The sequence below is a fragment of the Triticum dicoccoides genome, chromosome 6A (genome assembly GCF_002162155.2).
Source record: "Triticum dicoccoides isolate Atlit2015 ecotype Zavitan chromosome 6A, WEW_v2.0, whole genome shotgun sequence".
Lineage (NCBI taxonomy): Eukaryota > Viridiplantae > Streptophyta > Magnoliopsida > Poales > Poaceae > Triticum > Triticum dicoccoides.
The window spans coordinates 22,969,696-22,984,914 of NC_041390.1; the positions used below are offsets into that span (position 1 = coordinate 22,969,696).

Sequence of the window (15,219 nt, forward strand, 5' to 3'; positions counted from 1 at the left end):
CATCAGTAAACAGACAAATTCCTTGAACCTTCTTACTGCCTTTTTAGAGCTTTCTATATGGACTACAAACGGATGGATATAGACGTATTTTAGAATATGATTCACTCATTTTGTTCCATATATAGTTCATATTGAAATATCTAGAAAGACTTGTACTCCCTCCATTCCAAAATAGGTGACTCAACTTTCTACTAGGGAGTATTTAGGAGTAGTCTCTTGGTTAAAACATGCACATATTCAACCAATTCGACAACAAAACACAACCCAGCTTCAAGATGGCTATTACAAGTACAACAACTCAAAGGCCCAGACTGCTACTATCTCCAAACCAGTTACGAACTACCCGTATATAACACGACTGCTTCACTTACTAGTACTATATATACTTACTAAATCAGAACTCTGCATAAATACACACACAAAACACGATTTCCACGCAACTACACCGACTTGCACCAAACACCGTAGAGACCCCCTATACATTTGACAACCTCAAAAACGTACTGCAACAACATACACAGCACACGCCTACTCAGCGTGGTTCGAACCATCCCCGTCGGAGAGCATCCAGCGCATGTACTCCGCCCCATCATCAAGCAATGAGACCTCGCTGGGGATGGTGACCCTCTTGCGAGTCAGCGTCTCAACCGTCACAGCCGACCTCTTCCGCCCACCTCCTCGGCGCGAGCGCAGCTGCTCATCCATCTCCTCATAGTCGCCCTGCATTAAGTTAGGGCGTCATTCACTTGATTTGGGCAGCAAGAGAATATGTTGACTATACTAGCGACTATAGGCATCCGCCAAAGGACATATGGAATTTCTCCATCACACTGATCAGCTAGCAAGACTCACCTCTACGTATACATGACAACTCGACTTCTCATGATTGTCCCTGACATGCTTGTAGGGGAATGTCTTGCCACACCCCGCGACCCGACACTCAAAAGGTCTGACTTGGTCGTGGCACGCCTTCATATGCTTGTTTAGATTTGATTTCTGCAATGGAAAGGGGACAAGTCAGTTCAGGCGAAAACATGTGTACATAAAACCACACTTGAAAGAAGAGTAAGGGTATCAGAAAGTGTATCTAAGGTCTTACGGTGGAGAAGGAGCATTCACAGCCATCAAAACTGCATTTCAACCTTTCAGTAGAGTGCACTTCGTCGTGAGCTCGTAGATGCCTTTTAATGTTCTTCCTCAGGTGTTTCTCCCCACAAATATCACAGTGAGTATATAGATGGCAAGACTGGTTATGAGCCCTCAGGCACTTGGCATTTGTGAATGTCTTCAAGCAGCCAGGCTCACAGCAGACTACTTCCACATAGTCCAATTTGGCTGCCAGAAAATAGCAAAACATGCATCAGGTCAAGACATCCCATAAGCACGCCATGAATAACAAGGAATGAACTCCAGTAAAAAATGATAAAGAACACGCTTAGATACACAATCTGATTTAACAAGCAGTCTACTGATGGATTCTTATCACTGAGGTCATACCATGCGACTCCTCATGTTTCTTCAGCTGTGAAGGATACTTGAAAGCCTTTTTACAGCCCTCCTCCTGGCAAATAACCTGTTGGTTGCTTTTAGTGTCATCCATTTTGCATTCGTGCTCATCCTCATGCATTTCCTTAACATGTCTTTGAATATTTGCCTTGATGCTGAACCTCTTGCCACAACCTTCTAGAGGGCATGTAAACAACTTGCCCTCATGTGTAAGCATATGCCGGTTCAAGTGATCTTTTCTTATATAGCTGAAGGGGCAGTCTTCAAGTGGGCAGGCGAAGGATCTCTGCAGTCAAGCAAGAAAAGTAAGTCCAAATTCAAACGGTTGCAATACTTATGGTTTAGTAAATATTACATGTCACCCAAACAGAAAAATATTGATGCAAATCTTCCCTATCTCAAACCCTTAAACGCATATATCATCCAAATAATGAGGGATAAATATATTCTGAAAATTGGATTCTCATGAAACAACTACAAGATAAAGTCATAAAACCCTTCAACTCAAATTTATGCTCAAAATTTAATTTCAAGATAATAGATAGGAACCTACATAGTCATTTCAATCAAACATTTATAGTAATAAGGAAAATAGGTTAAAGAATAATGCAGCAAATACCTAACTAATTAAATGACCCAAGTTTAGCACAATATTTGTTCTCTTAAAGTCCAATGACAGAGGAGTATTGTCATCATAGCGAGCAGAGAACCAATGAAGAATGGTGCTAGCTTTCTGAGACGACATCTTGATATCGGATCCTCTCACTCTTGGCAAAGCTCCCCCTTAAGGAAACCCACTAAGAGATAGCAGGATAAGATAAGGGCATTGCCACCCTCATCTCCAAAAGGATCCAAGAACACCTATAAGTTTATTCTTACGAGTATTGTCACCATAGTGAGCTGAGAACCAATGAAGAATGGTGCTAGCATCTCCAAAAGGATCCAAGAACACCTATAAGTTTATTCTTACGAGTATTGTCACCATAGCGAGCTGAGAACCAATGAAGAATGGTGCTAGCTTTCTGAGAAGACATTTTGTTATCGGATCCTCTCACTCTTCGCAAAGCTCCCTTGAGGAAACCCACTAAGAGACAGTAGGATAAAACAAGGGTATAGCCACCCTTATCTCCAAAGAATCCAAAACACACCTAATAGTTATTTGTTGAGTTATGAATATTGTCACCATAGCGAGCTGAGAACCAATGAAGAATGGCCCTAGCTTTCTGAGACGACATTTTGATATCGGATCCTCTCACTCTTAGCAAAGCTCCCTTAAGGAAACCCACTAAGAGATAGCAGGATAAGATAAGGGCATTGCCACCCTTATCTCCAAAGGATCCACAACACATACAATTATTAACTGTCGAGTATAGATTATGTTGAATAAGTATCCACACCACAGCGAGCTAAAGAACCTAATTAATAAGGACCAAGCTTTCTGAGATGGCATCTTGATTTTGGATCCAATCTTAGCTCCAACTAAGGACCACAAAACATGAAGCCCAAAGAAGTAACATAGAAAGAGGACAGTAGAAAGATAGGAGATAGATGGCATCCCATATTCCCTGAAGGATCCATTTTACAACTATGCAACATCACAATGAACAATGGACAGCATCAAGCCAACATTAAACTAGTTGCCTCTGCCTTAATGCCCCAATAGACAGCATCGAGCCAATTATAACAGTTAAAAATGCTTACATGCCCTATGTAACTGCAGACTAGCCATGAAACTCAACATATTGTATACAACTCAATACTCCCTGGGTCCCACAATATAAGATGTTTTTGCAAGCTATGTTAGCTTAGCTTGCAAAAACATCTTATATTATGGGATGGAGGGAGTAGATGGAAAACATTTCAGCAAGCATTTGCATATCACAAACAAAAACAAACAAATGTAACTTTGTTGGAAACAAAGAGGCGCAACATATTATGCAGATTATCACAGTTATGTAATGATTAAAACAAGTATAAACAAGGACAAACCTCCTGAGTAAGCGTGAAGGAGGCAATCTTGTTGGAGCTTCACAGGAGGTCATCCCAACCTGTTACTAGTCCAACAAGATTAAAATGTGCCTCCATGCATTTTGGAGTTCTGTAATGGGATCCAATGCTTCACGCTGTTAAGTATCTATTATCTAAACCCTGCAAAACAACTGTGTTTAGCGAATTGTATAAAATAGAACAATTTGTTTCCTGGAAAGATCCACAGATGCAGAAAATGCAGGGAAACCGTGCTGTGTTATCTTATCCAGTAGTCTCAAATTCTATTCATCCATGAGAAATACAAACCTCTTTGGAATGACTTTGCATATGCTGCTTCAGATGAGCTGGCTTCCGGAAACAAGCTCCACACTCTTCACATGTGTGTCCAACCCCATAAACAACCTTTTCACCATTTGAGTCATAGATTTCTGATGCGTCCAACTCATCCTGTAGATAAATTTGGGAGAGAGTATTATCAATATCACACATTTTGTCAACAGGGTATAAAATGCATAAGAGAGAAAGGGCTGGATTTAATCTATGATATACAGAGCAGACAAAATCACTGGATTTGACTTCCTATTTAAGTAGGAAGAGGCATCCATGATTCGCATCTATATTTTCATTTTGTTATACTATAATGCAAGTCTGCAGATCGGGGTCATAGCTATCGCGGTGATTCTGGTTGAGTGGTTGTAATGTTGTGATAGGGGTATTTATGTTCTAACATTATAACAGCACCTATTTTTTTTCCTCGCCTAGTCTGTATGCATGGTGAAGTTATTTACAGCTTGACAAAAACTTGATTAATCAAACTGGGCAGAAATCAGAAAAGATACACCTATACATCAACTAAACCAAAAATGTGTGCACACTGCCTTTCAGCACGAAGATATAATCTTAACCACGAGCTAAAAATATCTGTAAAATAGTGTACCTTGTGCTGAGCTACCATGTGAGCTCGTATGAGATACATCTTGGACCTAACAACAGTGCAAAATTCACACTTGATGCGTCTAATATCTTTGCCATGTGTCTCTTCAGACTTCTCATCTCCATCGATCCCATCTCCAGAAGACATCTAACAGTAGGTGAAAGAGAAAGTTAGAAGTGGTGTTTATTACAAAGCAAGCAACTTGATGAAACATTCATAGGTACGGAATACAAACAGAACAAAACAAGATAGCTGAAAATGATTGCAAACATGTACATAACTGGACTACCTATCTACTCTTCTTTTATCAAATATCAACAACCAATGGAAGTATCGCATGCTTTTAAAGTGGATAACTTATGAATGTTAATGACTCCACAGCACATGAAACCCCAATCAAACAGAAAAATACAGTGCATTTACTTCAAGTTTTCAGCATAATACAGAAAAAGGCACTGATAATCACAAGACAAGGCATAACAATATATGAACAGTGCATTAATAACAGTATTTGGTACAAAATCCAAAAATTCTGGGATAAGACACAAGACTATCTCAGGAACTCAGAAAGTATCTTATATAAGTTATTAATGAAGAAATGGCCAGTATACATATTTAGAATAAGAGCTCCTCATCCACACAGATTAATGAGTTTTCTTCCAGTGGGGATGATCTAAGATCCATCTTTAACTGCCTATCAATTCCTTCCAAGGTGTCGTAAATTTCCCTTCGAGCATCATGCGCCTTGTCCTGTACCAAGAATTCATGGACACCACCATCGACTTCAATCCAACTACACCCTGGTTTTTTGAAGATCTTCCTTGTCAGCATTTGTTTTCTTATATCCAGAGCTTGTTTCCACCTATCTGATGAGGCGTATATGTTCCAAAGAAGCACATAAACCCCATCATCCCCTGGTTCTCTCTTTATAATCTCCTGCCCGGCAATCTCAGCCAATCTATCATTGCCATGAACAAGGCACGCACTAAGAAGTGACCTCCATATAACAGTATCAGGTTCCACATCCATATCATATATCAGGGCTTCTGCTTCCTCTAATAGCCCACCCCGTCCTAACAAATCAACAATGCATCCATAGTGCTCAAGCTGCGGTTTAATGTTGTAGATCCTACGCATTTTATCAAATAACTCTCTGCCTTGCTGTATTAACCCAGCATGGCTGCAGGCTGACAAAACAGACACAAAGGTGACACTATTTGGAACAATCCCAGACCTTAGCATGTCCTCAAAGAGCTCAAGAGCTTTTATCCCATCACCCTGGACAGTGAAGCTCGAGATCATGGTTGTCCATGTGAATGCATCCTTCACCAGCACTTCTTCGAACACGGCAAATGCCATCTCTATGCTTCCACTCTTTGCATACATGTCCATCAGAGCATTGCTAACAATTACATTTGTGCTGATATTGAATTTACTTCCGTACCCATGAATGACACGCCCAAGATCTAGGGAGCCAATGTCAGCGCAAGCAGACAGTACACCTACAATTGTAACATGTGTGGGGCGGTGACCTTCCAGCACCATCCTACCAAAAATTTCTAGAGCTCGGATAGGCTGCTTGGCCTGAACATGGCCGGTCACCAACGCCGTCCAGGAAACCATGCTCTTCACCGGCATCCGGTCAAAGAAGGACAACGCTGAGTCCACACCGACACACTTCATATACCCATGCAGCATGCTGCCCCAGGTGACCTCGTCTTTCACCGCCATTTCATCAAACACCCCTAGCGCGCCCTCAAACCTCCCGCACCGGCAATACATATCAACCAGAGCATTGCCGACGACCAACTCTGAGCCCAACCCGCAACGGAAAATCAGGCCATGCACCGCCGAACCAGCACAAAGATCCCCAGCCCCGCCAGACGCCGAGAGAGCGCCGACAACCACAAAGCCATCAGGGCGGTGACCGGAGGCGATGGCGCACGAGAACGTGAACATGGCCTCATGGTGCTGGTTTAGCTGGAGGTGGAGCGACATGAGGCTGGTGAAGGAGACGAGGTCCGGGCAGGGGATCTCGCCGAACAGCCGGCGCGCCTCGGCGGGGCGGCCGAAGTCGGCATAGCACCGGAAGAGCTTACACGAGATGGACTGGTTACACGGGTGGAGGCCATGGGTGACGGCCCGGGCGTGGATACTCTTCAGCTCTCGCAGGGATCTGCACTGGGCGAGCAGGTGGTGGCACACGCTCCTGTTCATCCGCCTCCCCTCGGACCGTGGCCACCTGGAATTAGAGCCGAAATTACTGGGAAAACTAGCAAGCGGTCCGCTCTACAGGCGCTCATGAGCGACAAATCGCCGCAGGTCGTCGCGGATCTGGGCAAGTGCCGGGGGAAACCTAGGCGCGCGGCGAAGGTCTCCGAGCAATTTTCGGCTCGTCGGATGAAATGCAGCGGTGCTGACGATTGTTCGGACTAAATCGCGGGAGAGGTTTGCTGGGGATTCGAGAGGGAGGGCGGGGGCGGGTGCTCACCGTGGGTTCGGAGGCGGAGGCGGAGGCGGAGGGTGCGGCCGTGGGGAACGGAGCTGGGGATGACGCCGCTGGCTCGTGGGCAGTGGGGAGGCGGCGGCGGAGGGAGGGAGTGGTGTTCCTTGGCTGTTACGGAGGCTGGCTGGTGCCTCTTTAAAACCCTAGCGCGCCGGTGTCTTCCTGGGCCTGGGCCTAGTGGGCTTGGCAGCGGATGGGCCGACGTCTGGAAAGGAGGAGGGAGCTCCCACGCGGCGGGAAGCTGCATATTCCCGCCGTTGTCATCCTGTTTTCAGAAGAAGAGGAAAACTGGACGAAATCACCAGCTAAGAGTTATTTCTCTCTTTTTTTGACAAAAAAACATGTTTTATTCATTGGAAATGACCATTACACCATTTATGAGGGATGGTACAATTTCAACATCTGGTTCCTCAAACCAATCAGCAACGAACGAAAATCTAGCCAACCTGACGAGTTCGTGAGCAACTTTATTTGATTCTCTGTTACAATGCTTCAACCTAAAAAATAGTAAAATCACAAACTAAATGAAAGCAATCATAAAAAAACTGCCGCCGTTGCCCCTGACGATCGTTCTTTTTCCGTCATGGTATCAATCACCTCCATGCTATCCGAGTTAATAATAATGCGATTGCATCCTATCCTTTGCGCTAGAGACGAACCAAATTTTAGGGCCAGAGTTTCAGCCATCTGAACATCCGCGCACTAGTCAATCTTACCATTACGGGCCAGAGCTTCAGCCATCGGAACATCCGCGCACCAGTCAATCTTACCATTACCCCAGCAATAAATCTACCTTTGTCGTCCCTTAAGACTGCTTTCATCGTGCCCCTAAGTAAGTCATGGTCAAAAGAAGCATCAACGTTGAGTTTAACAAATTAACCCTACAGGAGGGCAAGACCATCCCCTGTTTTCATGGAGACCTTTTGCAGGGAAGCAGTAACAAAATTGGTTGTAAGAGCCCGAATTCCCATTAAAATCTGGTGTGCATTTTGAGTTGTTTCCTTGTGAACCAATTTACGCCTTTCCCATCACATGTACCAGGCTGATATGACAATCATTTCATGTACATTTTGGATGCCCATCATACACAATTCATGATCTAGCACTGAAAGTAAATATTCCAAAAACCGCTTCACTCGCACGATCTACTTGAAAAGCTATATCGATAATATCATCCATCCCCATCCTTCTCCACACTTCCTTTGCTCTATTGCATAAAAATAATTGATACTTTGTATCTTCTAGCCCATTCGAGCAGACAAAACAGTTAGGCGAGACTTTTACATGTGCTAGTGCAACATGGCACGGAAGGGTGCTTAGTAAGCATTCACAGTGTGCTTAGCAGGCATTCACACGTTTTTTTGGAAACATCTCACACTTTTTTTCACCTTTTTCTCTTCCGAGAAGCATACTGTGCTTCCTTTCGGAGAAACACACTTGTGCTTCTCGCGGAAGCAAACTTGTGCCTGCACAAGAAGCATGTGCTTCTCATGGAAGCACATTTTTTTCACGCAAAAAAAGTCCGTGGATTTCTCCCCTCCAAAACCTAGGAAAAACTAGATGAAAACCGAAAGCCTAAAAAACATCTAAAACCCGAAAATGCGTACAGAAAAATTAAAAGAATGAAACCCAAAGGAAGTGTCCAACAAGCAACATGTGGATGCAGATATACGCACCGCTTGGCGTGCTCCTAGGGCACCAAAAGTGACCCCTAGAGGTCCCTGCAAGGGTTAACCTCCAGTTAGTTGCTCTCTGGTTTTTCTCAGAAAAAAAGAGAAGTCGTTGTCGTCATGGTTTAAGAAAAAACATGATGTTGATTGAATCAATGACAATGAGTCCATCGATTTAGGTTTTTAGTGGTGGAACCGGTTCACTGCAATTATGTTGTAATTAGTCAGGAAATATATGTGCAAAAATATGGTAGAGTAATCAAAGTTGGCATCTTCATATTCTCCATCCAACTTGTTCGTGTCTTGTTGCATTACCTTCTACACCCTTTGTCCCTAAATAGAAGACGTTTTTGTAGTTCAAAGATAGTACATTCATGGATGAGAAGTGAGGATGATCCACTAGAGGATGAAGTTTATGGACAATCACAAGACTGCCCTTGTGAAGACACTTGTGGAATGTGTCAATCGCAAGAATTCTAAAGTTATACTAAAGCAATGACAAGTAATATGGATTGGAGGGAGTATCATACTATTTCTCTATGTTTCAAAAGATAATGAGAACAACATGAACTTTTTAATTTCTAGGTTGTCAACCTTAAACTTCAATATGGTATGCTTGAACTATTTCAGTGAAATACTTTTGGAATTTGTGTAAGCCCTACTATGATTTCGCGTCACTTATCTAGTATTTTTCCAAGATGATATATGCCAATTTGGTGTTGGTTGAATAAAGCATGTTAGGTATATTTTTCCCTCCTTCGATGACAATAGTATTTCTCAACTCCATTTAACATAGTGAGTGCTCTGTTTCTTCAATTAAATGTTTAACTTGTACTATATATTATTGACTTGTAGCTAACAATCATTTGTTCTTCTATGAAAGCAAGGTCAACAGCTAAAAAAAGCAAATCAATGAGAGAGGTCGTGAAGATAAAGCAAAGATGAGTTGCATATGCCAAATGCATGGCTAAGGCAATGGCCCCCTTTTGGGTTATAAACAACACTGTAAAAGCCATGTTGAATCGCTTACATGCACTGTATGCGAAACGAGCACAACTGCTTAGTAATTTAATTTTGAAATTTGAGCTCACCATTGTTCATGAGAAGAAATTTGAGCAATTAATACATTGATGAGCATTATTTATATCATTCCTTTGCTCCATCATGTTGTTAGATAGCTACATCATGACTTTTTTATGGGAGATTTTATGTTCTTGGCTTCTTAGAAGATGGATTCTTCATAGGTTTCCCTATTTTCCAATTTGTTCTTGCAAAAATTGCAGGTTTCTTGGACACACATAATCATATGTTTCTCTAATTATGAGGGTTCATGGCTGGGCGCAACAAAGCGTGCCTCCGTGGTCTAGTTTTATTATATTAGCAAAAGTCAATGACTACACTAGAAGACCCAATATAAGTAAAAAGTAAAGTGTGATCCCATAGTCTTTCAACCCCGTCTTCTCACAGCCCCACGATGAACACCCCAAGATCACCATCGGAGAAATGGTCATCATAATGTATTAGTTGTAAAGACCTTGCCAAAATCTTCAGGAGCAACACAAAGCCACCATGGCTATAGGAACAAATGTTGTAAGTGGTCACGTGCCCGCCAGGGTTTCCCAAGCAGCAATGCAAGGGGTCGACATTCTTGTGCTCCTGGTGGTCTGAATGTTGTGGTTGGAGCATAATGCTCGTGCCTTTTATGCCTCCCCGAGCATCGTCCAGCGGGGCTGCGCGGCGATTGTCACCGAGGGGCAACTGTGCATCGAAGCAGGGTCCAAAGGGTGGGAGAAATATGGAGATAGCAGCGATAGGCGAATTGGATAGTTGAGTTGGTTGGGGCCTCGGGCTACGCCCCGCCACTATCCACAAACTCTGTGATGGCTGTTGTCGACGCCATAAAAATCTTGTACATACTCCTTATGCTTCTTCTAATACATCGGCATGCAAAGTTTTCGTGTGTTCGTAAGAAAAAAACTATATTTAAACAACATGTACATCAGTTCTTCACATACTTGCTACCAATTTTTATCGCGAAAAAGCACATATCATGTTTGAGGCAAGTTGGTTGTGGGTCTTCTAGCTATTTCGGTTTCGTTCAACGGTGATAGTGATGTCGTGTGATGTTTTTCCTTTTTAGAAGAAAGGCCCATTGTCATTTTATTATAACCAACTAAACATGAAGGAATACACTACAAGACCCATATAAGAAAAGAAAAGAAAAAGACCCATTGTCATTTTATTATAACCAACTAAACATGAAGGAATACACTACAAGACCCATATAAGAAAAGAAAAAAAATAACACAGACCCAAAGTCTTTTAATTTTGTCTTCTTCGCCAACTACGATGGACACCGCAACCTCAGCGAGAGCGTTAGAGAAGTCGTCATCGTAATAGAGTGGTTGCAAAGACCATGGCAAAAATCTTCCGCGGCAACACAAACCCAAGGCTATAGGAACCAATATTGTAAGTATTGCGCATGCCCCATTTTTCAAAAGGGTATGACTAGATCTCAATCGGCTGAGACTTAACGAAGTCTCTGTCAAGTTTTATCTTTTCTTTGCTTGTGGATTGCTCATAGTCTAGTTAGGGAGGCTGGTCAGAATCACAATGTTTGGGTTGATGAATCTCCTAGCTTTATCATTTCTTTGCATGTGGATGATGTAACAACAATTTGAAAGCAATAAAGTGAGCCATGATGGCATTCCCTCAAAAAAAGCCTCAGTCAAGTGAGAAAACATACAAAAAAAGTAGAAAGAAAGAATATAAAAGTCTCAATCATGGCGGCCCTTAAAAGCTTGCCACAAGAAAATCTTAATCTTGGGAGGAATCCGAGCACGCCAGATTAGTCTAAACTTAGTAGTGGGGGTACCAGAAATTAACCTAGCATACAAAGACTTAACCGAAAAACGGCCAGAAGCAGAGTGGGCCATACAACCGAGTCTTCGTTCTCCGAGAGCACGGGGATGTAGGCAACAAGTCGCTGCCAATCATCAAACTCTTCACGAGACAGAGAGCGCCGGAAAGCCAAGTCCCAGTTATTATCGGAGAGCTCAGAGATGGAGATCTCCGGGTCCGGGTAGTAAGAGAAAAGCGTAGTAAAAGCCACAACAAGGGTAGTCTCTCCACACAAAAAGCAAGCAAAAAACAAGTAGAATGGCCATTGCCAACCACAAATCTAACATGATCTTTAAAAAGAGGTCGGACTTTAACAAGATCTTTCCCGAACTGGGAACCGCCGAGAGAAGAGGCAAACATAGGGCTGGAGTTAGGGAAGTACTTAGCTTTAAGGATGGAGAACCACAAGGAGCCCACCCCACTCTTCATGATTTTCCACCACCATTTAATCTCTATATTTTGGAAACATAGTGATTAGTGTATTCAGTCATAGCTATAACCACTAAAATGTTAGTGAAGCAAGCAGATAGTGCATGCTATTTTTGCTTGCATGAGTCTTTGGGGTCGATGGCACTCATGGCAAACTATACTTAGAGCTGAGAAAATATAGCAAACCTCACTTAATTAGAAAATGCTTCCTAATCACCAAATGAGACTCTTCCCCATTTTCCCACCATCATCTGGTTCTGTTCGTGTGTCTTTGCTTTGTCTGTCTATCAAACGAACCAAGGCACACACATGCACGTGCCTAAGCGCGCCAGGAAATTCCTCAATCAACCAGCCTTGAATTTCTTGTGAAGATCGACGTACGACAATGGAGTCGGACACATGCGACCTCAGCGAAGGCATGTCGACGGAGCGCGCGTACGAGGCGGAGCCGGTGCCGTCACTGTCGGAGACCATCACGGCGCGGTCGCTGGCGGTGAGCTTCGTCCTGGGCGTGACCCTCACCGTGGTGGCCATGAAGATCAGCCTCAACTCGGGGTTCCTCCCGTCGCTCAGCATCCCGGCGTGCCTCCTGGGCTTCTACCTCTCGCGCGTGCTCATCCGGCTGCTGGAGTACATGGACGTCTCCCACCTCCCCTTCACCCGCCAGGAGAACACCGTGATCCAGACCTGCGTCGCCGCCTGCACCACCATCGCCTTCAGCGGCGGCTTCGGCACCTTCCTCCTGGCCATGGGCCGGAAGTCGGCCGGCGACGACCACGTCAAGTACGACGTCAACGTGGAGGAGCCGAGCATCCCCCGCATGATCGCCTTCCTCTACCTCGTCAGCTTCGCCGGCATCTTCATCATCATGCCGTTCCGGAAGGTGATGATCATCCGGCACCAACTGACGTTCCCCAGCGGCACGGCCACGGCGCACCTCATCAACAGCTTCAACACGCCGCAGGGCGCCACCCAGGCCAAGCTGCAGGTGTCCATGCTGTTCAAGTCGCTCGCGGGCTCCCTGGCCTGGTCCGTCTTCCAGTGGTTCTTCTCCGCCGGGAAGGACTGCGGCTTCAAGACCTTCCCCACCTTCGGCATGGAGGCCTACAGGCAGGGCTTCTTCTTCGACTTCGGCATGACCAACGTCGGCATCGGCATGATCTGCCCCTACGCGATCACCCTCTCCATGCTCGTCGGGTCCGCCGTCTCCTGGGGCTTCCTCTGGCCCTACATCGAGACCAAGGAGGGGGACTGGTACCCCGCCGACCTCGGCAGCGGCAGCCTCAGCGGCATCAAGGGCTACAAGGTGTTCATCGGCGTCTCCATGATCCTCGCCGACGGCCTCTTCAACTTCCTCTCCATCATGTTCCGGACGTCGCGCACCATGACCAAGCGCCGCAAGCAGCCCATGTCATCCGCCGGCGGCAACGTGAACCAGCCGTTCCAGCACCTGATCGGCGAAGGCCCGGACATGGAGCAGCAGAAGACGGCCAAGAGCTTCGACGAACGCCGCAGGGCGCAGGTCTTCCTCAGGGACAGCATACCCAACATGGTCACCATCGGCGTCTACATCCTCCTCGCCGCCCTCTCCACCACCGCCGTCCCGATACTATACCGGCAGCTGCACTACTACCACGTCGCGCTCGTCTACCTCATGGCGCCCCTCTTCGCCTTCTGCAACGTCTACGGCTTCGGCCTCACTGACATGAACCTGTCCAGCACCTACGCCAAGATCGCCATGCTGCTCTTCGGTTCGTGGGTCGGGCTCAAGGACGGCGGCGTGGTTGCCGGCCTCGTCGCCTGCGGGATCATGATGTGCACGCTCTCCAACGGCGGCGACGTCATGCAGGACCTCAAGACGGGGTACCTCACCCTCACCTCGCCGCGCGCCGTGCTCATCAGCGAGCTCATCGGCACGGCGTTCGGCTGCCTCATCAACCCCACCGTCTTCTGGGTGTTCTACAAGGTGTACAAGACGGGCGGGGCCAACGGCGGCGACATCCCCGACGTGCCCTACGCCAGGGTGTACCGCGGCATGGCCATGCTGAGCGTCGGCCAGGAAGGGCTGCCCAGGCACAGCATGCTCCTCGCCAAGATCTTCTTCATGCTCGCGCTGGCCCTGTGCATGCTCCGGGAGCTGGCTAGCCGCTGGGAGTGGCGCGTGCAGGCGTACCTCCCGAGCACCGTCGCCATGGCCGTGGCCTTCTTCGTGCCGCCGGACATGGCCATCGGCATGTGCGTCGGGAGCCTGGTGCTGTGGCTGTGGGAGCGCACGGACCCTGTTGAGGAGCGGATGCTGTCGTCGCCGGTGGCGTCCGGGCTCATCTGCGGGGACGGGCTCGGCTCGCTCGTGTCGTCGCTGCTCACGCTCACCAAGGCCACGGCGCCCATCTGCATCAAGTTCTTGTCCCGAGGCGATAACGAGAAGTTGGATGCCTTCTTGGCAAAGATGCCCGCGACGTAGCTCCTTGGTGTGCAACGTGTGCTTCGTGTAGGTTAACCAAGTTATAATTGACCGTGTACAAACTATTCAGGCATATACCTTAGATGTGTATGTGTTCAACTCGACTGCAAGCAACAAGTCCATACTGAATACAATATTTCCTAACAGTTTAGCTAAATCTCAGTGACTTGGTTATGTCTCTGTCGATACTACATTCATGAAATCTTAGGCGGATATTCGTGATTTTTTTCTTTTTTGAAGTTTTCGTTCTTTCTTATGTGTTATATCACTTGACTGACATCTAGCCACACCCTATTTCTAAGTATGTATGAGTAGAACAGAGTAGGCATACAAAGATTTTGATTTTGGGTATGTTCTTAGGGTCACCTATACGTGATTTCCCCCTGCTTTCAGTCGATTTCGTCCCAGTTGTTGGATTCAGATTCAACAGGTACTGGTCATATTCTCTCCTCTGCCTAACCAGATGCACTGCTTACCTTCCTCCTGTAATTGCCGCCTGAAAGCCTGCCAAACCGCCCACTCCCCTCCCCTCGAGCGGGCTTTGTTGTGCGCTATCTCATGCTCTCTTCCCGCTCGAGCCATTGCCACCCCGGGCATCTTCTACCCCCCCTCCCCCCATGTTCTCCAACGTCGGTGAGGAGCCCGCAGCCCCACTCGAACCGTCAAACCTCGGACTCCCCTCCACCTGTGATGCCGCTGTCGCAGGCCACGGGTCCTTCCTGGCCAAGACCTGGCCGGCATCCCGCGCCTCGCTGGCGCTCACTGCAAGACCACCATCTTCTGTCTCGGAACTATGCTTTTCTCTCTACAAAATCGACTA

The 15,219-nt window shown here is 46.1% G+C and overlaps 3 protein-coding genes across 4 annotated transcripts; 1 reads left to right on the plus strand and 2 right to left on the minus strand.

Moving 5' to 3' along the window:
- Positions 1-234: 234 nt before the first annotated feature.
- Positions 235-7,032, minus strand: LOC119319562 (transcription factor IIIA-like). 2 transcript variants are annotated; one of them, XM_037594024.1, is made up of 7 exons: positions 6,921-7,032; positions 4,433-4,576; positions 3,802-3,942; positions 1,498-1,792; positions 1,100-1,335; positions 853-996; positions 235-720 (listed from the first exon to the last, which is right to left on the minus strand). In XM_037594024.1, the coding sequence occupies exons 2-7, from the start codon at positions 4,574-4,576 to the stop codon at positions 529-531; spliced, it is 1,152 nt and encodes a 383-aa protein (XP_037449921.1). In that variant the 5' UTR covers positions 6,921-7,032; the 3' UTR covers positions 235-528. The 2 variants fall into 2 exon arrangements, with proteins under 2 accessions (XP_037449921.1, XP_037449922.1); XM_037594025.1 differs by lacking the exons at positions 4,433-4,576; positions 6,921-7,032 and adding an exon at positions 3,496-3,654 and having other exon boundaries at positions 3,802-3,937.
- On the minus strand, positions 4,586-6,907 carry LOC119319560 (putative pentatricopeptide repeat-containing protein At3g49142). Its single transcript, XM_037594023.1, has one exon. It carries the CDS (start codon positions 6,644-6,646, stop codon positions 5,045-5,047), a length of 1,602 nt encoding a protein of 533 aa, XP_037449920.1. The 5' UTR covers positions 6,647-6,907; the 3' UTR covers positions 4,586-5,044.
- A 5,288-nt stretch (positions 7,033-12,320) lies between the features above and the next one.
- LOC119316441 (probable metal-nicotianamine transporter YSL7) lies at positions 12,321-14,464 on the plus strand. The gene has a single exon (XM_037590762.1). It carries the CDS (start codon positions 12,321-12,323, stop codon positions 14,397-14,399), a length of 2,079 nt encoding a protein of 692 aa, XP_037446659.1. The 3' UTR covers positions 14,400-14,464.
- The last annotated feature ends 755 nt before the right edge of the window (positions 14,465-15,219 follow it).